The sequence below is a fragment of the Heteronotia binoei genome, chromosome 11 (genome assembly GCF_032191835.1).
Source record: "Heteronotia binoei isolate CCM8104 ecotype False Entrance Well chromosome 11, APGP_CSIRO_Hbin_v1, whole genome shotgun sequence".
In the NCBI taxonomy this organism is placed as follows: Eukaryota; Metazoa; Chordata; class Lepidosauria; order Squamata; family Gekkonidae; genus Heteronotia; species Heteronotia binoei.
This window is the reverse complement of record NC_083233.1, coordinates 49693520-49715221: the sequence shown is the minus strand read 5'-3', so window position 1 is coordinate 49715221 and position 21702 is coordinate 49693520. Positions and strand designations below refer to the sequence as shown.

Below are 21702 nucleotides of genomic sequence, written 5' to 3'. Positions count from 1 at the left end.
ACTTTTGGAGGAAGATCCAAGAAACATTCTAGCAAGGCCTTATTCTCATACCAGTACAGGTTCCAAACTTTACAGCAAATGGACTAAACACTTGGTTGATGTGTTTGAAGATCAAGATTTCAGGTTTCCAAGTTTTTGCCTAGCACATACGCAGTATGGAGGAATTTGGGGGAACCTACATGTTTCCTGCTGTATTTATGGGTTTTTCTAGCAGGCCCAATAGTGCCCCCCAGGACTCTTTTCAGGAGAGCTGCCAGCCCTGAGTTGGGAAATACCTGGAGATTTTGGGCATGGAGCCTGAGGAGGGAGGGGTTTGTGGAAGAGAGGATCCTCAGTGTGGTATAATGCTACAGGGACCACTCTCCAAAGCAGCCATTCTCTCCAGTGAAACTGATCTCTCTCACCTGGAAATCAGTTCTAATTCCAGGAGAGCTCCAGGCCTCAACTGGAGGTTGTGAATAAAGAAATACGACTGTGAAAATATTATTAAGAAGTAGATATACATATATGCACACACAAAACGGAGATAACAATTACAAAAATTTCAAATCCCAGACACAAGTCCACTGATTCACAGTCTCTAATACAATAGATACCGTGCCATAGCATCTGTCAATTTAAAATATAGTTCTTGTCCCTTCTGGACAATTTCTTTTTTTTTTTTTTTTTAATGTCCAAAAACTTTTTTATTGAATTTAGTAAACATACAAATAAAGCAATCAATGACTGTATCTGCAATCATTCTTTGTGTATAAGCATAGCATACCAGCAGAAAACAGAATATATATATATACACAAAATACAAACAAAACAACACATACATACATTCACACATACATACATACTTGGCAGCTGAATTAAAAAATAAGTACTCTGTCCATATGTTAATTACATCAAATTAATAATGTCATAATATCTACCAGGAATACATGTACGCATCTGATCTACAGGACTAAAAGAAAATTTAAGAAATGGAAGCCACTTGTACATCAGAGAATCGTTAACTTCTGAATTATTTATATTGCATAAACTATCTGCTATCTTGTCCATAGCATAGACCTCCCAGATTTTAGCATACCAGGCTTTAACTGGAGGAATATTGGGAGATTTCCAAAATTGGGCTAACACCATTTTAGCAGCAGCTAGTAAAAGGGATATCAGGGATTTATTGAGAGAAGTAATAGAAATACCTTTCCAACAGTCAAGCAAAATGAGTTCCAATCTTAAAGGTAAACTATAGCCCGTGATATCCTTGATTTTTGCCACAATTACTGCCCAAAACGACTGCACCCTCGGGCAAGACCACCAGCAGTGTATAAATGTGCCCACCTCTCCACAATTTTTCCAACATTTGGAGGATTGATTTATCGCCATATGGCTTAATCTCTGAGGTGTTAAATACCACCGGAACAAAATTTTTTGAGTTTGTAATTGTATATTCAATGATTTTGAAACAAACGAAGGAGATGACCAGATTTGTTGCCAAACATCCTCCTGAAAATTAATTGAACTATTCCTTTGCCAAATTTCTTGATAGGATAACAAATCAACAGCATCAATGTCTAGCAAACCCTTATAGATAAATGAAATCAGTCCCTTCCGCTTTAAAAAAGGAGATTGTAGCAAGGATTCAAAGAAAGTAAGAGGTCGATTGAAATTGTATTTCTTTGAGAGTGATGTCACCAAGTTGTTAATTTGCAAGTATTCAAACCATGGGATTTTTGTCCCACCAGTTTTCTCTTCTAAAGATTTTTTGTCGAGCACTTTTCCATTGGACAAAATATCCACAAACCTATAAAGATTATATTTTTTCCAAATTGGAAAAGACTTGTAAAAAAACCCTGGTTGAAACCAAGAAACATCCATAAAATGAGATAGTGGAGACATAGGAGGGGCTAAAAAGAGGCGGCGTTTGTCCCAAATCTGAAAAATGGCTTTAAGGAAAAGGTTGGAGGAGATATTAGGAGGTCTCTTCTTTGGAAATTCCCATAATGTAGATTGAAACGATTTGTTATTTAGATAGGTATCTTCTAGGACCTTCCAGCCTGAATTTAAATCAGCATCATGGTATCTGACAAGGCCTCCTAAAATGGCAGCTTCATAAAATTTATGCAGATCCGGAAGAGCCAGACCACCTGAGGATTTAGAACGAATAAGAGTTGCATACCCTATTCTAGATAAGCCCTTGTTCCAAATGTATCTTAAGAACGAACGACGCCAACCCACAAATAAGTCCTCAGGAATAAGAATAGGAATGGCTCGAAATAAAAACAGAAATTTGGGAAAAATAAAAGATTTAATAATCTGAATTTTTTCATTCCAGGGAATGAGTGAAGAATTTTTATTCTTTTGCATAGTAAGAATGTCCTTAATCAATAAATGATGATTGACTTTAAAAATATCTCCCAATTTTAAAGGTATATTGATCCCCAAATATGTCCAATATCTATCCATTTTTTTGAAGTGATAATTTGAGTAGATGGAATCTTGGAGAGCATCTGAAATTGTGATGGGATAAAGAATGGTTTTAGATGGGTTTACTCGAAGACCCGATATAGAAGAAAATACAGATAATAAATCAAAGACAGCTGGTAAAGAAGTCTTAGGTTTTGTAACAAAAAGCACTAGGTCATCTGCAAACAAAGACACCTTAATTTGTTTCTTTCTAATAGGGATACCAGCAATAATATTGGTATTACGGATAGCATTAGCAAGAGGTTCAATTGCGATTGCAAAAAGCAGAGGAGACAAGGGGCAACCTTGCCTCGCTGGACAATTTCTGATGTGCAATAATTGATAAGAATTCAATCATGCAATTTTCATATCAAATTCATAATCCCATAGTAGTTGCAACAAGGGCACAAGTGCAAACCAAATGCAGCCCTAGAGAATGCCAATGCATAATATAGATTTTCTAATAGGATCCTACTTTCCAAACAGACTTCCACTGAAGACCAGGGATGGGTTTTGGACCTTTATTCATTGAATCAAGAACTTAGAACTACAGATATGTGAATAAGAATAGTCTTATTCACATACCCATAGTTCTAAGTTCATAATTCAATTAATAAAGGTCCAAATTTCAATAAAGGTCTTTGATGGAAGTCTGTTTGGAAAGTAGGATTCTGTTAGAGAATCTACATTACACATCAGCGTTCTCCAGGGCTGCACTTGGTTTGAAGTGGTGCTGAAGATTGTTAAAGGATATATATTTAGCCATTGACAGTAGATATTTTGTATGAATATTTCAATAACTGATGGATGTTTTGCATGAATGAGAACTGGATATTAATACAGAACATTAGATTAGAAATTTGATTATGATTTTTTTTTGTTTGCTGACTTCTTTTTGCAACCCCACCTGTAATTGCTCCATCTGGAAGTTGGCAACCCTAGAAGATCACTGTGTAATAGGTCCCATTGTAGCTAGCTTTGGAGGGTAATACCAGAGACCATATCCTCATATTTTTCCCTCCACTGCTTTTCCGCTCTTGTCCTGTCAACCAGGCATGCTCTGGGAGTCCTATGCTTGGAACAGAGGCCTGATTCAGATAAAAACTGCAGCACCTTGGGAGGGGGGGGGCTTAAGCCTGCCCCCAGTGCATTTTCCCAACCTGAAGGAGCCCTGGGGAGCAATTGTTTGCACCAGTGGGGAAACCAAACATGTGCTGCTGCTAGTCTAGTCAGGGCCCCAAGGAAACAGCCCCTTCTCCTTTCAGAGAAACATGCTCTCGACAGCAGCTGCTTTATTGAGTTTTGAGAAGACAAGTTTGTTGTCAGGGACCAAGAGCTGTAATGGAACATCCTGTTCTTGGGGATGATAAATGGGCAAGGGAACATTGATGGGTCTGGGAGGAGGACAGAAAATTTATTGAATAATGAGAATAAGGCAGTAACATAGCTGAGGGTAATAAGGAGGGATGAATGCAATTAGCAGAGCATGAAAAGTAGTATCAATTCCAGCTGTTTTCCTGGTCTTATATGATAACAGCATGGGAAGTGTTGGTTTGCAAATGTCACAGTCTTACAGTCACGCATTGCCACTCTACAGTGTGTCTTTTCCCAAATGCTAATATTCACAGTATATATACCTTGTGCACATAATGAAAACATTGTGACTTCTTAACAGGTTTTTCTGTGATTGAATAAAAATTATGGATTTCCCCCCCAAAATGAGGGAAGGCAGTGCAACCTTCTGATCAATTTATTTTTTATGTTACATGGAGATAGTAGTGACGCATCCCTTATAGGGAGCTGTAGTGAAACTCTCTTTGGTCTGCAATTTCTGTTTTGGTCTGCAGCGTCACATACCCAAGCTCTGATCCTGCAAAGGAAAAGGGTTCTGAGCAGACAAGCATTAGCAAGGTGCTTTACCTGTGTTCATTATCAAGTCAGGTTGTTTGTGCAAAGTGCCCTTTCTCCAGAGTTTCCACCTGTGGTTTTCCCATGTGTCTTCTGAGTGTGCATGTGACAAAATAAGAACGATATAGTGGGATGTGCTTTATCATTGGAAACTCAAGCTACACAATACACCCAGCACATGTCATGGGTGTGCAACTGACTCATCGTCAGACATACATTGGGGGAACTCCCATTATGAAGTGCTCATTTGTTTAGCATTGTAAGGGAGGAAAGGAGCTTCTGGTTTGCTTTCCACCTCACTTTCACCAGCAGAAAGGGCAGTGCAGGGAGGTTTTTGCCCCTTATCTCTATCTCCACATGTTATGTGAATCATGCAAGCCCTGAAGTACAAGTGTCCTGGCAGAAGATTCTGTACTGCTGCAGAAGAACTGGGATTGGTGATAGAATTAGTTGGAATCCTATGCTCCATTGTGGCTGTGTAAGGTGGACAGGAGTCCATAGAGTGCAATGCTTTTTCATCCCACTGTGTTTGATGGGAGCATTTTGACTTAAACTACTTCTTTTGCTGGTGAGATGGTAGACCCAGAGCTCTAGGCTAAAAAAGTTTAAGATTCCAAATAAACCTTGCTCATCCCCTGAAAGTCCCAGTACTGCCAGATTATGATCCCTATCTGCTGGCATTGTGCTGATGCCGATGTCATGGAGATACTATGCCCTAATAGGCCTGAGTATCTTCAGCATCCCCCTTGTTAGGGGATGTGCAATGCATTCTTATTGAGTAAAATTCTAAGCTCATTGTCTCTGATAGACTTAGAAGGGTATAACTCTGCTTAGGACTATTATTGTAAACTTCTTCAGCCAGGATAGCAGGACCATAGGATAGCACTTTGTTTACCTCACAACATACGTAGTTCCCCCCCCTACCCACCCCATGAAGCTTTTGACAATATCCCTTAGTTAAACCCCTACTCCCAAACTGAGCTTCAAGATGTTTAGCTGGAATAAGTACACATTTTTTCCTGTTTACCTTCTCCCCACTTTTCTCTTTGGAGTCTCCCTTATGTCAAAATTTAAATTGTAAGCTCTCTAATGCAGGGGTCTGTACTCAGTACGGTTTCATGCACATTGATTGGTTTATATAAACAATAATGCTAATAATCCACTTTTCCACATGCCCAACAGCAAAGGACAACTTCTGAAAATATGTAAAATATTTCCCCTCCTAACAAACAACTGCTGTTGTATGTATGCAATGTTCTGTTTTGTGAGACAGCAAGGAGTTTCTTCCTCATTCAAATATTTATATGGCTGTTTGGGAGTATTTTATATTGGCAGTTACTCCCAACACTGAGTTCTGTGAGCTGAGTAGATGGAGGGTTAATCCCTTGATGTGTTTCATCCAGATATAATAACACAGTAAGAGAGAATTGACTACATCCTGGCAGTCCCAACAGAGAGCAATCATCAGTAGTTCTCTCATCTCCAAGAGGGAAGATCAGTGAGCCTCTAAGCCAATGAAATCTCCAATATTAGATTATTTATCTGAGATCAGAAGTGAATCACACGCTAATGTGGTTTCCTTTTATTTTCATGCTCTTTGCTCTTTATCATTTTTATTCTGTGGCAACTGGACTCTGACCCCAGCCAAACCTGCATTTGGTGAAGGCAAGAATCCCAGCTGGTGGAATCTAAAAAGGGAGCCAGACTTTTGCTTTGATAGGATACTTGCTAGGAAGTTTTACTTCCTGTGTCTAGAAAGAGAGGAGGGAAACAGTTGTACCTGATAAAGTCATATGGAGGGTGGATAATTTTAGAATCACCAGGTGATAGGATTGCCAACCTCCAGGTAGTGATTGGAGATCTATTATTATAACTCATCTTCAGGTGAAAGAGATCAGTTCACCTGGAGAAAGTGGCTGCTTTGAAGGTGGACTCTATGGCATTATACCCCATTGAGGTCCCTCCCTGCCCCAAACCCTGCCCTTCTTGGTCTCCACCCCAAAATCTCCAAGTGTTTCCCAACCCAAAGCTGGCAACCCAACCAGGTGACTAGTGTATTTTGCCTCCTCACCCACTGCAGAATGACAGAATTACAAAGGAGTCTGATCTTTGTCTCTAAACCTGTTCACTTAAATCCCATTTACTCCCATGTATCCACTTGAAATAACTTCCAAAGTAACAGGTGAGCAAAGAGAGAGGGCTGAATGGCAGTGAGGAACAGCAGTGCAGAAAACCCATTATCAGGTTCTTGAAGACATAAATCAGCTTCTGATGACAATCTCATTTTTACATTTTTTAAAAGATTCACGTTCCTAGCCCATATAGTTGCAAAAATATACTGACACAACAGACAGAATAAGATCTCCAGTGCCCCACAGAACACTTGCCATTTCACAGGATTGGCAAAATTAGAATAAACTGTGTGAATATCGATAAGAATAATTTTGTAAATCTTTATACAGGACAATTTAACTTTTTCTTTTTTTAGCATAGAGCGCACTGGGCTTTCTGTTTTCTTCTGAGTTTAACTGTAACTAAGCACAAAAGCCATGTAATACCTTTTACTGAGACCAACCAAAATAACACATTATATTGTACAAGATTTTGGGTTGTATACAATTTTGTACAAGATTTTGGGAGAGCCAGTTTAGTGTAGTGGTTAAGTGTGCGAACTCTTATTTGGGAGAACTGGGTTTGATTCCCCATTCCTCCACTTACGGCTGCCGGAATGGCCTTTGGTTAGCCATAGCTATCGCAGGAGTTGTCCTTGAAAGGGCAGCTGCTGTAAGAGCCCTCTCAGCCCCACCCACCTCACAGGGTGTCTGTTGTGGGGGAAGAAGATATAGGAGATTGTAAGTCGCTCTGAGTCAGGTTGGATGTTAAAAACAGAAAAAGGCAGGGGTGTTAAAGCCTCTTTGGTTGTATAGGATGCTTAGCTGACTTCAAAGGGTGCAGGGTATCAGCTAGTATCAGACTGTGTCCTTGTCATGCTGGCAAGTCCTGTATCCTTTCGTGTCTTCCGCTGTATCACAAGAAGTTTACCTAAATGTGTTCTTCCTGTGGCCCTTCCCCATCTCTTTCTTTTTAAAAGGAACAAACAACTGGAGAAACAGGGATCTCTGTAGGGGTTGAAAGTCCCCAGCCTTGCAGTCATCCACTAGAATATCAACATGGAAGAGTGAGCTGTCTTGGGAGGTGTCACAACAAAGACAGGAAGCAACAAAAAGGAACTGTCAAACTTCAACAGTGATCTAATTTTCACATTGGGATTTAACCTCTTAGAGTCAGTACGCATGTTCCATTTGCTCACTCGAAGACTTGTGTCATCTGACACTGGACTCCTTTCTCCAGCATCTGCATACCCTGGAATGTTGCTGTACCTTACAGTTTGTCTGTAATAGGGATCTGAGCCTGCCAAAAATCAGGAGGAGAGCAAATAACCCCTTTTGGAACCTGAATGGCTTGAGGTGTGTACCTAACACCCACCACACTGCAGATATGGACACTGGGCTTGCTGCACCAACTTCACCATGCTAGACCATGGGAATGAAAACTTCCTCTATGACGTGGTCTACATTATCTTGGAACTGGTCATTGCAGTGTTGGCCATCTTGGGCAATGTCCTGGTCTGCTGGGCCGTCTATTTGAACAGTAACCTTCAGAACGTCACAAACTATTTTGTGGTGTCACTAGCAGTGGCTGACATAGCGGTGGGTTTGCTGGCCATTCCCTTTGCCATCACTATCAGCACTGGCTTCTGCGCTTCCTTCTATGGCTGTCTCTTCATTGCCTGCTTTGTCCTGGTTCTGACGCAGAGTTCCATTTTCAGCCTCCTAGCAATTGCCATGGATCGGATTATCGCTATCCGGATACCTCTCAGGTAAGCCCGCAGAAGGTAGGCTCTTCATATGTTCCCAAAGGATAAGCTTCAGAGTACTAAATGGGATATGGTTGGAGCCAATGTTGGTGGAACAATGATGATAACATGAGAGTAGAACTGCAGGATAAAGAGCTGTAGGGCCTAACCAAACATAGGTGATGTCTGCCTGGTTAGATCTGGTGTTTCTGTTTTGTGCCACCTCTCCTCACCATTTTCCATCCCCCCTATAAGCAGCCCAGAACCCACTGTCAAACCAGGCTTCATCAGACACTCCTCCACTTGCAGCTGCTGGAATGGCCTTGGGTCAGCCATAGCTCTCGTAGTAGTTGTCCTTGAAAGGGCAGCTTCTGGGAGAGCCCCACCCACCTCACAGGGTGTCTGTTGTGTGGGAAGGAGATAAAGGAGATTGTAAGCTGCTCAGAGATTTAGAGTGGAGGGCAGGATATAAATCTGTGGTCTTCTTCTGAGAGAAGAGAGGATAGGAAGGACAGTGAAGTTCTCCCATTATAACATATCTAGGGTGGCCAGACCGTCCCGGTCTCCCGGGACTTTCCCGGTTCTGGCCACCAATTCCCGCATCCCGCCCTGGCTATACCGGGACCATTAAAAAGTCCCGGTTTAGCCGGCGGGCCGCGCGTGCGGGCGGGGAAGGCCGCGAGTGAGGGAGCCAGCGTCCCTGCACATGCGCACGGTGGTGTGGCGGGCTCTGCGCATGCGTAGGGCCCGCCACACCGCCGTGCGCGCGGCGCCGAGGCCCTCCCTCCCCTTCCCGGCTCCCCTGGTGGGTTGCTGGGCCGGCGCGGCGCCGGCCCAGCAATCCCAGGCCCTCCCTCCCCTTCCCGGCTTCCCTGGTGGGTCACTGAGCCGGCGCGGCGCCGGCCCAGCGATCCCAGGCCCTCCCCCCCCTTCCCGGCTCACCTCGTGGGTCGCTGAGCCGGCGCGGCGCCGGCCCAGCGATCCCAGGCCCTCCCTCCCCTTCCCGGCTCACCTCGTGGGTCGCTGAGCCGGCGCGGCGCCGGCCCAGCGATCCCAGGCCCTCCCTCCCCTTCCCGGCTCACCTCGTGGGTCGCTGAGCCGGCGCGGCGCCGCCCCAGCGATCCCAGGCCCTCCCCCCCCCTTCCCGGCTCACCTCGTGGGTCGCTGAGCCGGCGCGGCGCCGGCCCAGCGATCCCAGGCCCTCCCTCCCCTTCCCGGCTCACCTCGTGGGTCGCTGAGCCGGCGCGGCGCCGGCCCAGCGATCCCAGGCCCTCCCCCCCCTTCCCGGCTCACCTCGTGGGTCGCTGAGCCGGCGCGGCGCCGGCCCAGCGATCCCAGGCCCTCCCTCCCCTTCCCGGCTCACCTCGTGGGTCGCTGAGCCGGCGCGGCGCCGGCCCAGAGATCCCAGGCCCTCCCTCCCCTTCCCGGCTCCCCTGGTGGGTCGCTGAGCCGGCGCGGCGCCGGCCCAGCGATCCCAGGCCCTCCCTCCCCTTCCCGGCTCACCTCGTGGGTCGCTGAGCCGGCGCGGCGCCGGCCCAGCGATCCCAGGCCTTCCCTCCCCTTCCCGGCTCCCCTGGTGGGTCGCTGAGCCGGCGCGGCGCCGGCCCAGCGATCCCAGGCCCTCCCCCCCCTTCCCGGCTCACCTCGTGGGTCGCTGAGCCGGCGCGGCGCCGGCCCAGCGATCCCAGGCCCTCCCTCCCCTTCCCGGCTCACCTCGTGGGTCGCTGAGCCGGCGCGGCGCCGGCCCAGCGATCCCAGGCCCTCCCCCCCCTTCCCGGCTCACCTCGTGGGTCGCTGAGCCGGCGCGGCGCCGGCCCAGCGATCCCAGGCCCTCCCTCCCCTTCCCGGCTCACCTCGTGGGTCGCTGAGCCGGCGCGGCGCCGGCCCAGAGATCCCAGGGTGTTTCGAGCCCGTCCCTGTGGCATCGGTCCCATCGTTGTGGGGCCCAGGGGGCCGGCGCAGCGGCACGCTGAAGCAGCCTGTCGGTCACTTCCGGGTTCCTGTCCTGCATCTCGACCTGTGACAGGCTGCTTCGGCGTGCTGCTGCGCCGGCCCCCTGGGTCCCACAACGATGGGACCGATGCCACAGGGACGGGCTCGAAACACTCTATAACCCCTCAAAAGAACAGCAGTCTAGCTCACTTCCCCCGAGCCCTGCCGCCATAAGCCTCAAGGGGGCTCATTTTGCGGCATCTCCCGGCGGGAGGGTGGCACCCGCACGGGACACATATCAAATGAAAGAGGGGGCGCAGGGCTATGAGAAACAGCCGGCGGAGGGAGTCGCGAGACCACCCCACTGGGGGATCCACACCCCGAAAGTGATGAAGGTGGCGCAGATAGAGCCAACAGAGCAAACAGGACAAAATAAATAGGCTGTATTATGCAGCACAGTTGAGAAAGTGCCTTATCCCATATACTGATGAAGTATATACAGGATTTGAGAACAAAATTGTTTCCGGCGGTGATATTTGGGGGATTTTTGGGGACGTCACAGGAAGTGCTATGAAGTCACTTCCTGTTTCCGGCAGTGGCATTTGGGGGAAATGTCATTTGGGGGAAGTGATGTCACAGGAAGTGATGTCACTTCCCGTTTCCGGCAGGTGACGTGGGGAAATGATGTCACAGGAAGTGGCGTCACTTCCTGTTTCCGGCGGTGGCATGACATCACCGGAAGTGACATCACCGGAAGTGACGTCACTTCCTGTTTCCGGCGGCGGGCGGGCGCGCGCGCACCCCTGCCTTCCCCCCCCCCCCCCCCCCAAGGTGTCCCTGGCTGGCCTTCACACATTATGGTCACCCTAAACATATCTATGGAGGAGTGAGGGGGGAAAGATGATGGGAGACTGGTGGTGGAAGTGTACTTGGCAACATCACCACTTCACCCTTGTGACTCCTTAGTGACAATGTGTACGCATTCATGGCCTAACTCACAGGACATTAGGAATACCTGTAAGTACATGTGGGAAACATCACATCTGGTTAGGCCCGTAGAATTTTTGGATGCATATGTTCACAGAGAGGACTGCTTGTTACAGAGCACCATTTCTACACTTGCTAAATGTGGAGGACCCACAACTCAAAGGCAGAGCCACCTGCTTTGCATGTGGGAGGTCCCAGACTAAGCTTCTAGCACCTCCAGTTGAAGGAAGTGGGTAGTGGAGCTGGGAGAAACCTGGAAAGCTGCTGCTCATCAGAGTAGACAGTACTGGTTTAGATAGACCAGTAATCTGATTCCGTATATAGCAGCCTTGTTTGGAGCAAGTGTAAAGAAGGACAGTGACTTTCTTTTAGTGAGCAAGCCACTCCCATAACCTATTAAATCCCATTTCCAAGGTGTCAGCTTTGCTAACAAGTTTTGCAATGTTTAGAGCCACTTCAACCGGATCTTGTCTTTGTTTGTATTCTGAGCCACCAGCTGCTCTTGTGCACTTGCTTGGCTTTTGGGTCTCACTTTGTAAAGGCAGAACTTTTCATTTTCTTGTTTTTCACCTGCACAATTAGGTGACCACCCTATGCAAAGTTACTCCAATCTAAGCACTTTGGTTTCTGTGGAATTAGACTGGTGCAACTGCATAGATGCCTTGCATCTGCCAAAGTGAGCTCTGACCTGCAAAAACTGGTATCATCTCCTAGGTTTTTTCACCTTTGAAAAAATGTGATTGCGCCCATGTATTTAATTTGGGGTTTTTTTTTAAACTGACAGCTTGTTTTTAATTGATCCTGTATTTTTTTTGTTGTATTCTGTGTACCACCTACGCCATTCTTTAAACAGAAAGGCGACACAGAAATTCATTATTTTAAAAAATGGCCTTGAAGGCACTACAGAACTGGGCTGGACTTCGCTTGATCTGCTGCCAGTCCAAGAAGACAGCACTGAACCAGAGGACAGAGTTCTTATGATTGCAGAGAGGTAGTCCATTGTCTGTTGTGCCAAATGTTAGTCTGTTGTGCCAAATGAACAGGAATCTTGTTGTGGCACTTTAGGCTAACAGTTGAACAAAGCAGAGTCAAGTAGCACCTTTAAGACCAACAAAGTTTTATTCAAAATGTAAGCTTTCGTGTGCTCTAAGCACACTTCCTCAGACAGTACTGTCTGATGACAAAAGCTTACATTCTGAATAAAATTTTGTTGGTCTTAAAGGTGCTCCTTGACTCTGCTTTGTTTAGACTAACAGTGTTAGTGCAGGATATGCAGGTTTGACTAACCCCCTTCTACAGATACAGGGCCTAATGACATGTTGTACTTCTTTACAAGCCCACCCAAGGACCTCTGCCAACATGGAGTTGGCAACACTTCATAACCTGGAGTGAACATGGGTCAGACCCATAAACAATGGTCATTAGGCTTTAAGAGTCTTTGCTCTGCAGACATTTTATGTAGGCGATGTAGAAAGGAAAACAAGCAGACAGCAGGTCAAGAGGCTATGAGATGCAGGAAGTGAGGACCTAGCTTACTCATAACTTTTGAAAAAGCATTTTTGAGTCTACAGAGCCTTACATTGGAATAAAGGGTTGCTGATCTTTAAAGTGTCACAGGACTCCTGTTTTTCTGAGCAGTTGTAAAGCAGCTTTCTACATTTAACTTTGCAGCATTTCTGATCTTTTCAGGCCAGAACTGCATGTATTTTGCAATTTTTGCCACACAGCTTAAAAACATGAAATTTTAGACCACTGTGAGGGTTAGGGTTGCCAGGTCTCCTTGCCTATCTGGCAGGGAGATTTGGGGGGGGATGTTCCAGGGGTGGGTGGGTCATTGTGTGGCATCTCTAACACAATAACATCACCTGGAAGTAACATCATTGTGTTGGGATGTCACGCAGGGACCCTGGTTTTTTGGAAAACTCTGTGGTTAAATTGGGCTTAGACCAGAGAGTTTGCCCCAAAACCAGGTGTCCTCCATGCAACTTCCCTGTTTAGGGGAGGGGTTTCCCCCATTGACCTGCTGATCCACAGTGCAGAGAAGCCCCTGGAACCAGGGGGTCCCCCACTGGGGGCTGCCAACCCTAGTGAAGGTGCCTTATACTGAGACAAGCTATTGTCCAGTCTGTCTCACATTCTCCATGCAATGCATGTGTTCTGCCCCAAGTGGTGGGCCAAGGAGGGGGTAGGTGGCTGAATAAGGGCCAATCTATGTTGGATGACTTGGGATCTCTGAACACATCTACATTTTTTAAAAAAATTGCAGCTGCATGAGGCCATGGTTTGTGTCAGGGCCATGGTGTGGGGGGTGGGTTGGGTTGATTCTTTAGTTAGGGGAGAAGCTGTGGCACAATGGTAGAGCACCTTCTTGGCATGCAGAAGGTCCTAGGTTCAATCCCCTGCATCACCTGTTCAAAGGATCAGGTAGTAAGTGATGTGAAAGACCACTGTGTGAAACTCTGAAAGCAGCTGCCAGTCAGAGTAGACATACTGACTTTGATAGACCTGACACAGTATAAGGCAGCTTCATATGCTCTCTTGCCATTTTTTGTGATCTGAATAATCCCTTTGGGGTGTTGTTTGTCTCATGAGGAAAATATGCAGGTAGCCATATAGTACTGAATAATAGCCTCAGGGAGAGGATTCAGATTTTGAAAACAGCACTTGTGCTATGGATGGTGGATTAAGAAAAATCAAACACAAACCTCTCTCTCTCATGGCTTGGTCTGAATCAATGCCTTGAATGACTGTAATATATTTTTTTATGAATTCTATTCATGAATATTCCATCACCATCATGATGATGCCTGGCTTGCATCTCAGGGGGCAGAAGAAATCAGTGCTCTGCGCAAGTTATTCTTCACCTTGCCACTGTCAGAATAGCCTCAAGTTATTTTGGGGAACATCTAAAGTATGACCTGTTTCAAGTGAAAACCCAGTCCTCTCTTTTGCTATTTGTGTTGTGGTGGATGACTATGAAAGCAATCCTAAGAAGGTCTACTCTGAATTCTACTAAGGTCTATTCAATGGGGCTTGCTCCCAGGAAAGTGCTCTTAGGATTGCAGTGTATATCTGGTTTTGTGTGGGTTTCTTTTTTTAAGCCATTGAGTGATGCTAGAAGATTCTGTTTGTTGAGAGGGTCATTGAAGACCTGCCCCTGTGCATGTCTGCAGAAGTGGATGGCTTTGATGGTTTTTCTCAATTCTCCCAGCCTGCTTGAAAGCAACTCCTCAGAGAGCACCAGGGTGCCTTGGGGCAGGGAGGGGGAGAGTGTGCTGGGGAGCTCTTTCTCCAACTGTGGGACAACAGCTGGGCAAAGACCAGGCCAGTTCTTAGTACTTTATTAAAGTTTGTACGTGTCTTCCAGCATTTTTTTCTCCTCCCCCCCATCTCCCTTGATGATTGTGTCTTTTCAACAAACGATTTAAAAGCTCAAGTGGGAGTTCAAGTGCCTTCAACCAAAGCAGAGGTTGGGGATAGAAATGCTGGAAAATCCTTTCCCTGAGGAGCATAACAAGAAGCCACATTTTCTTAATGGGTCACTTTTAATAATTGTTCATAAATTGACACTACTGAGAGAGGAAAGGAGTGTCCCTTTCTAAGGTTTCAGTTGGCTAAAGTAGCAGCCTCTGGGAAACTTAGCAGGCATGTTGTTGGTAAGGCACAGAACCAGCCACAAATGCAGCCTGGAAGGGCCAGCAGTTAAGCTATTGAGGCTTCCTAAAGTCATCATATAGGAGCCCCGTGGCACAGAGTGGTAAAGCTGCAGTACTGTAGTCCAAGTTCTCTGCTCACAACCTGAGTTCAATCCTGGCAGAAGCTGGGTTCAGGTAGCCGGCTCAAGGTTGACTCAGCCTTCCATCCTTCCGAGGTCAGTAAAATGAGTACCCAGCTTGCTGCGGGGAAAGTGTAGATGACTGGGGAAGGCAATGGCAAACCATCCTGTAAAAAGTCTGCTGTGAAAAGGTTGTGATGGGGTGTCATCCCAGAGTCGGAAACGACTGGTGCTTGCACAGGGGACTACCTTTACCTTTTTAAAGTCATCATAACATCTGGAAAGGTCTTCTTGCCTCCTAAGCAGGAAAGGTCTTCAGAGACCTTTGAGTGGACATTGTCATTCCTGGCTTGTTCTTTCTGACTCACACCAGCTCTTTGGCACCAAGGACTGCAACGTGATCCATTACTAGTATTCAAACCCTAGCTGAGCCACATGGATGGTTTTGAACTTATAGGAGAAACATACAGTACCTTTGTAAGGTGGAGAAAAACAGTCTGCCTCACAAAGTAGTTGTGAATGAATGACGCACAGGCTGTATAGTATTTGAAACCTTTTAAATCCCCCTTATGAATGATACTGTGGATTACAGCAGCTCTTCTCCCCTGTAGGGGCTTAACCTTCCCCCTGGAAGAGAGAAGCCAGCTGTGTGTGAGGGGGAACACAGAGTGATTTTGTTTTTGTTTTATTAAATGTTTGTGAAAGGAATTTAGAATGGAGAAGGCAGAGAGCCTGGGAGCCTGACTCTACCTCTGACAAATCACATGCAAGACTCTGCTAAGAGCAGGACAGCAGGGAATGGCAGTGCAGGGCGGCTGCTAATGGCCTTCTGTTCATGTGGTGGATGAGTGTTGCTGAGGGGCTAAATGGGATGAGTAATCCCATCATAAAGTGGTCTGGTGGGAGGCTCCCACAGTGAACTCAGGACTCAGAGGGGGGGGGGGGGTGTCACATATAAAGAATAATGTTACACTTCCCCAGGCAGTGAGAAGTTCCAGCAGGGGCACTTCCAGGTTATTCTTTCCTTTTGAAAGCATTGGAGACATATGGTCTCTTTGAAATAATTGCTCGGTTTACAAATATACAAGTGGATGGAAGGATGCAGTCCTGAAAGGCAGCCAATCCTCTTGCCATCAGCTCCCCAGACAGAAAAGTGCACCCTAAAGTTCTCAGCCGTCAGTCATCTCCTGAAAGAGAGCTTCAACTAGCAGGAGACTGTCTCCTAATAACTAGTTCCCACCGAAGAAGCATCATCTGAACATTGAGGGCCTAACAGATGGATAAGCCAGCAGCTATAGCAGGATGTTTGGTTCCCAGATCAGTTTTAAGGACATATGCATAACAGAAAATAAATCAACAGGTTCACAATAATTTTAAAAAATTTAAGGTGATTTATTCATGAGTTGCAAAGTTATTTCCTTATCATCAATATGTATTTTGCCTTTAGCCTGAAAGTGTACTCCCATATGCAATTTCCATTCAAATTACCAGCCTTGGCAACACTTAGCATCTCTCTGAACTACCTCTGGACCAGGAAGAAGTCAGGCACACAGGTGGGTGCCTGTTTGCAGATTTTGGAATAGCTGGAAGAGGGAGATGCAGCCATCTTTGGGGTTTGCTTGACAAGGTGCTTCCTTTCTCCAAATGGCTTTCCCTGTCTCCTCCTCTACTCTCTCCCTGCTGCCAACATAGTAAAGTGGTGGGGCTGCAAATCTCCAGGTGGGGCCTGGAGATCTCCTGGAATTACAGCTGATCTCCAGACTACAGAGATCAATTCCCCTGGAGAAAATGATTGCTTTGGAGAGTAGACTTCATGGCATTATACCTCATGGAGGTCTCTCCATACCCAAAACCTTGCCTTCCTCATGTTCCAACATCTCTGGGAATTTCATAACCTGGAGTTGGCAGCCTTATGGAGTGGAATGGCAATCTCAGGTGACTCAGTTTCACATGCCAGCCTACAGTCAGCAAGGTCCGAGCTCTTCAGCTTGAGAACTTGCAAGAACTTCAGGTGCCCCCATCTCTTCCTCAGCAACACACACCCTGCTTTCTGCACATGCCTCTTGGCATGCCAGTTCCCTTTCCTTGATCAATGATAGGTCGTCTGTCTGCTGTGGGGACAGAATACTGCAAGATCTAATGGCAATGCAACAAAATATAAAATGCTGTATAGAGCTACTATTTCAGTTGTTTTCAGCTGTTAGCAAAATAAAGTTGGAACAGCAGAGGTTCTTGAATAGATTCAGCCTTAGATTTTCCTCCTCCCAGACTTATCCTTTCGGAAATTGCTAAGATGATTCATTTCCCTCTCAGAGTAAGTATAGAAATATGAGAATTCTGTGTTGTACCATCAGAGATGCGTTCCAGAAACAAAGTTACTAGTTCACATAAGACAGGTTACTTCATTTACATATGCTTTCTTCTATATCATCTAATACTGACTTGCATTTTCCCCCACCATTGGACTTTTAAAGAAGATCTGCTCCTTCAATTCTTCCAACAATCTATTTATTTATTTCATTGCAGCCAGCCTTTCTCAGTGAGGTTCAAAGTGTATTGCAAATTATTGAAATCAATTCAAATAAACAGCAAAAAACCTCCAGTAAACAATGCAGCTGGACTAGGATTACATAATTGGAAAACAGTGCAAGCAAAAAACTAAGGGAACAAAAACCAAAAGGCAGAAAGTAGGTTACAGAAAGGTAGTGGAAACAGCAGCAAAAAAGGGAAAGTGATATGTACAATAAACGTTGCATTAATCTACTATCCTATCCTCCATAAAGTGACTATACCAAATATATGTGTGTGTGTGTGTGTGTGTGTGTATACACACACACACACACACAGAGACCTTTTAGCAGCAATAAGTCCCCCTTTTTTTCCAAAGATGCTTTCCCTGTGACTGTAGGAAAGTTTTCCAAACAGTTCCCCAAACAGTCTCCATCACTAGTTGTGCTTCTTGTTATCCTGGCAGATCTGAGTCAATTCTGTTTGTCTATGACCCCCCACTACTTGGCAAGGGGCCACATGTAACAGCACCCTCTTCCCAAAGAAAGTCTGGCCTCCACATCTGTTTTAAAGGTTCAGACAAAAATACCAATCATCACATAGTCATTCACTGGCAAGCTGTGGAAAGAATCCCATCCTACTTGTCCCTTGGTACAAACTGCAGATTGGAGTCCTACCACATCTTTATCTGGGGCTGTTAGCCTAACAACTTTAATTGTTTTAATTGCTTTTTAGCAGAGAAGATAGTAACCCCAAAGCATTTTTATGACATTCTTCCACCTCTCTTTGTGATAATGGCCAGGAAGCTCCTACCTACCATCTGTAGGGTTGGCCTTTGTCTCTCATCATGTGTTCTCCAAGATCTTTGGGTGGACTTAAGCAAACTGTCTTGCAACATACTGGCTGTTCCTTGCATCTTCCTTCAATCACTGGCTAAACTGTAATGATGTAATGAAATGTTCTCAAATTCCCTGACTTTTGAGTAGAAAGAGTCTATAGAATATTCACAAAGGGTGCAGTTTGTTTGTTTCAATTTATATCCCATCCAGTTTATGGGAAGAAGTTAAAGTTCACTTTGGTTGCAAGAACATTTACTTGTGTTTCTTTATTTCATTTATACCCTGACTTTAATAAAGACCCATTTTCTGTTTTATCCTCACAACAACTCTGTGAGGTAGGTTTGCTCGAGATATGTGGCTGCCCCAGGGCCACCCAGCCAGTTTCCCTGGCAGAATGGGGATTTGAACCTGGGTCTCCCATATCTTAGTGTGACACTTTAGCCAGTAAGTAAGTAAGTAAGTAAGTAAAATTTTATTTATATCCCACCCTCCCCCGCCGAAGCAGGCTCAGGGCGGCTAACAGCATTTCAAGTAAACAATACAATAATAAAAACATTAAATTCACATTAAAATTCACATTAAAACCAGTCAATAGTCAATAATTAATTAAAACATTCCTAAATTAACACTGGCGGTAAACATTATTAATCTGGCGGTAAACATTAATTCAGTTATTGGTGAACGCCTGTTTGAAGAGGGCGGTCTTGCAGGCCCTGCGGAACTGGTCTAAGTTCCGCAGGGCCCGCACCTCCTCTGGGAGTTGGTTCCAGAGTTGTGGGGCCGCAACGGAAAAGGCCCGAGTAAACAATGTGAGACAGACCTAGGGGGAGGAGGGACTGGAGACAGGAATGAAAGGATGAATTCTCAGTTCCTGCCGTCAAACCATGTAAAGTGCATTGAGCAAGGAGGGACACACTATAGTGTATCGTGAAACTCTTGTGCATTGGTCTGGCATTAGGATCTAAAGTGCCAGAGGTGTTTTTTCTTAATACAAATTAAGCATTGTCATCTGTTTTCTGGGAAATCCTCTTCAGAGAATCTTAGGGCATATCTACACTATGAATTTCATCTAGATTAACAGTGAATTCCCCCTTATTGGGGTTCCCTGGAAACTGTAATTTTATGAAATGGATTAGTGATTTCTAAAACAGTTCTCATTACCCTCATCAAACTACAGTTTGAGGAGAAGGGGCTGGGACAGGTAAACTGGCAAAAAAAATGTGAGCTTTTTACAGATTCAGGCAGCAGGATTACTCGAGATCTGAGCGGGGGAGACATTTGACAAAAATCCACAGCATATTGCAAACAATGTTCCCTCTAAGCTGAATTAGCATGAGCTAAGCTCACAAATTTTTAGCCTCTAGCTCACACATTTTTGTCTTAGCTCAGGAAGGATGGCCACAGAGCACACTAATTTATGCCAGTAGCTCATAACTTTAATGCCAGTAGCTCACAACTTTAATATCAGTAGCTCACAACGTAGAATTTCTGCTCACAAGATCTACAGCTTAGAGGGAAAATTGATTGCAAAGGTGCAGAAGGGAGTAGTGAGTGATGGATTTAATTCAGTTTTTGTACTCTGTAAAGACTGTCTTGCTTTGGAACTGAAACGAGGCCAGATTTTATGTGCTGACTGTCCATTGTTCTCCTGCCAGGTACAATGCTTTGGTGACCAGTTCACGAGCAAAAGGCATCGTAGCCATCTGCTGGGTCTTATCCTTCATCATCGGCCTGACACCCATGCTGGGCTGGCACACATGCTCCTCAAAAAGCAAAGGGCAGAACAGTTCGCTCGTCAATAGCTGCAGCAATAACAGGGTGGCTTGCTTGTTTGAGTCTGTCGTCACCATGGAGTATATGGTTTACTATAATTTCTTTGCCTGTGTGCTTGTCCCCCTCCTGCTCATGTTTGGCATCTACCTGAAAATCTTTATGGCAGCCCGGCGGCAGCTCAAACAGATGGAGAACAACATGGTTCATGGAGAACGGTCCCACTCCATCTTGCAGAAGGAGGTCCACGCAGCCAAGTCTTTGGCTATCATTGTCGGCTTGTTTGCCGTCTGCTGGCTTCCCTTGCATATCATCAACTGCTTCATCTTCTTCTGCCCACTCTGCGTGCGTGCTCCACCCTGGGTGATGTACTTAGCCATCATCTTTTCCCATGCTAACTCTGTGGTGAACCCGTTGATCTATGCGTACAGGATCAGGGAGTTCCGGCTCACCTTCCGCAAAATCATTGGGCAGCACATCCTGGGCAAGAAGGAGCAGTTCAAGCCTGCCACTGCCAGCCGGAGGACTTCCATTCATGATGGAGATGCTGAGCATTCCAGCATACGGATTAGCCCTCGTGCTCGGAGCATTTACAGCAGCAGGGACTTGGACAGCATCCACACGGAGAGTGATTTGGGGAAAAACATGGCCTTGGAATGGCACCAGAATGGAAATGCATTGGATGGGGAAGCAAATGGACATATCCCACATTCCTGCAACAATGGAGCCCTTTTAAATGGCCCCTGCAAAACTGAGCTGCTCAGCAAAGAGTATGTTGGGGTTCCTATCATGTTATCTAGCATGGAGGCTTCACCTTTAGAAGCCTCTGAAGTTTCCTGATGCTTTGCAGGAAGTCATACTTTTGGGGTGAAGTCTTTTCCTTCCTTAGTTGAAACACAGAACGTTTGGGTCATGATTGATGGAAGGGGAAGGAGTCCCTGCCTGGACTGTCAGAAGGACTCTAAGAACTGCAGTAGGAGAGAGGAAAGGGCTGCAAGATGTTTTACCTTTCACGGACACAACTCACGGGCAAGGAGTAAAAACAGGCCAGTCTGGACAGAGGGACATGTCCTTTTGAGTCTCGGAAAGAAGGGCCGTTGCAGTATCATCATGTTATATCTTTTGTGCATCTGCGGCTATGTCTGGCATGGTCTAGTTGTACTTAGCAAAAAAGAAATAAAAACATAGCTGGAAAGATGCTTCAGTGTATTGAGGCAAGGGAAAATGGGAATTTGCTTGAACCTGTCTAGAATTGTTGGAGCACATGGGTTTACCTTCCTCAAACTCTCCTAAACAGCGCTGCTTTGCAGCACTTCCTTAAATTTATCAGGGTGAGACTAGGACTGCCAACTTCCAGGCAGAGCCTGGAGTTCTCCCAGAATTACAACAGATCTCCAGACTAGAGAGACCAGTTCCCCTGGAGAAAATGGCAACTTCTTGAAGGATGGACTCTATGGCATCACATCCCTACCCAAACGCCTCCCTCCCCAGGCTCCACCCCCAAATCTCTAGGACATTCCCAACCCAGTTGGCAGCCTTCATGGGAGCAAATTCAAAATCCTTTCCTTTCTCAGGTCTCTTGCCACCTCCCCTCCAATTCAGACCTCCCAAACTCAAGTCTTATTTCACAACCTCTTAACTCTCTCCAGATGGACATGAGGTGTTCATCGGAA

At 45.6% G+C, this 21702-nt stretch overlaps 1 protein-coding gene across 1 annotated transcript in view; it reads left to right on the top strand.

Moving 5' to 3' along the window:
• The window catches only part of ADORA2A (adenosine A2a receptor), a 33249-nt gene extending 12025 nt beyond the window's left edge, over nt 1–21224 (top strand). Inside the window, exons 2-3 of the mRNA XM_060249849.1 lie at nt 7454–8242; nt 19915–21224. Of these exons, the coding sequence (XP_060105832.1) occupies nt 7893–8242; nt 19915–20869 (1305 nt within the window). The 5' untranslated portion in view covers nt 7454–7892 and the 3' untranslated portion in view covers nt 20870–21224. The remainder of the gene's footprint in view (nt 1–7453; nt 8243–19914) is intronic.
• Nucleotides 21225–21702: the final 478 nt, after the last annotated feature.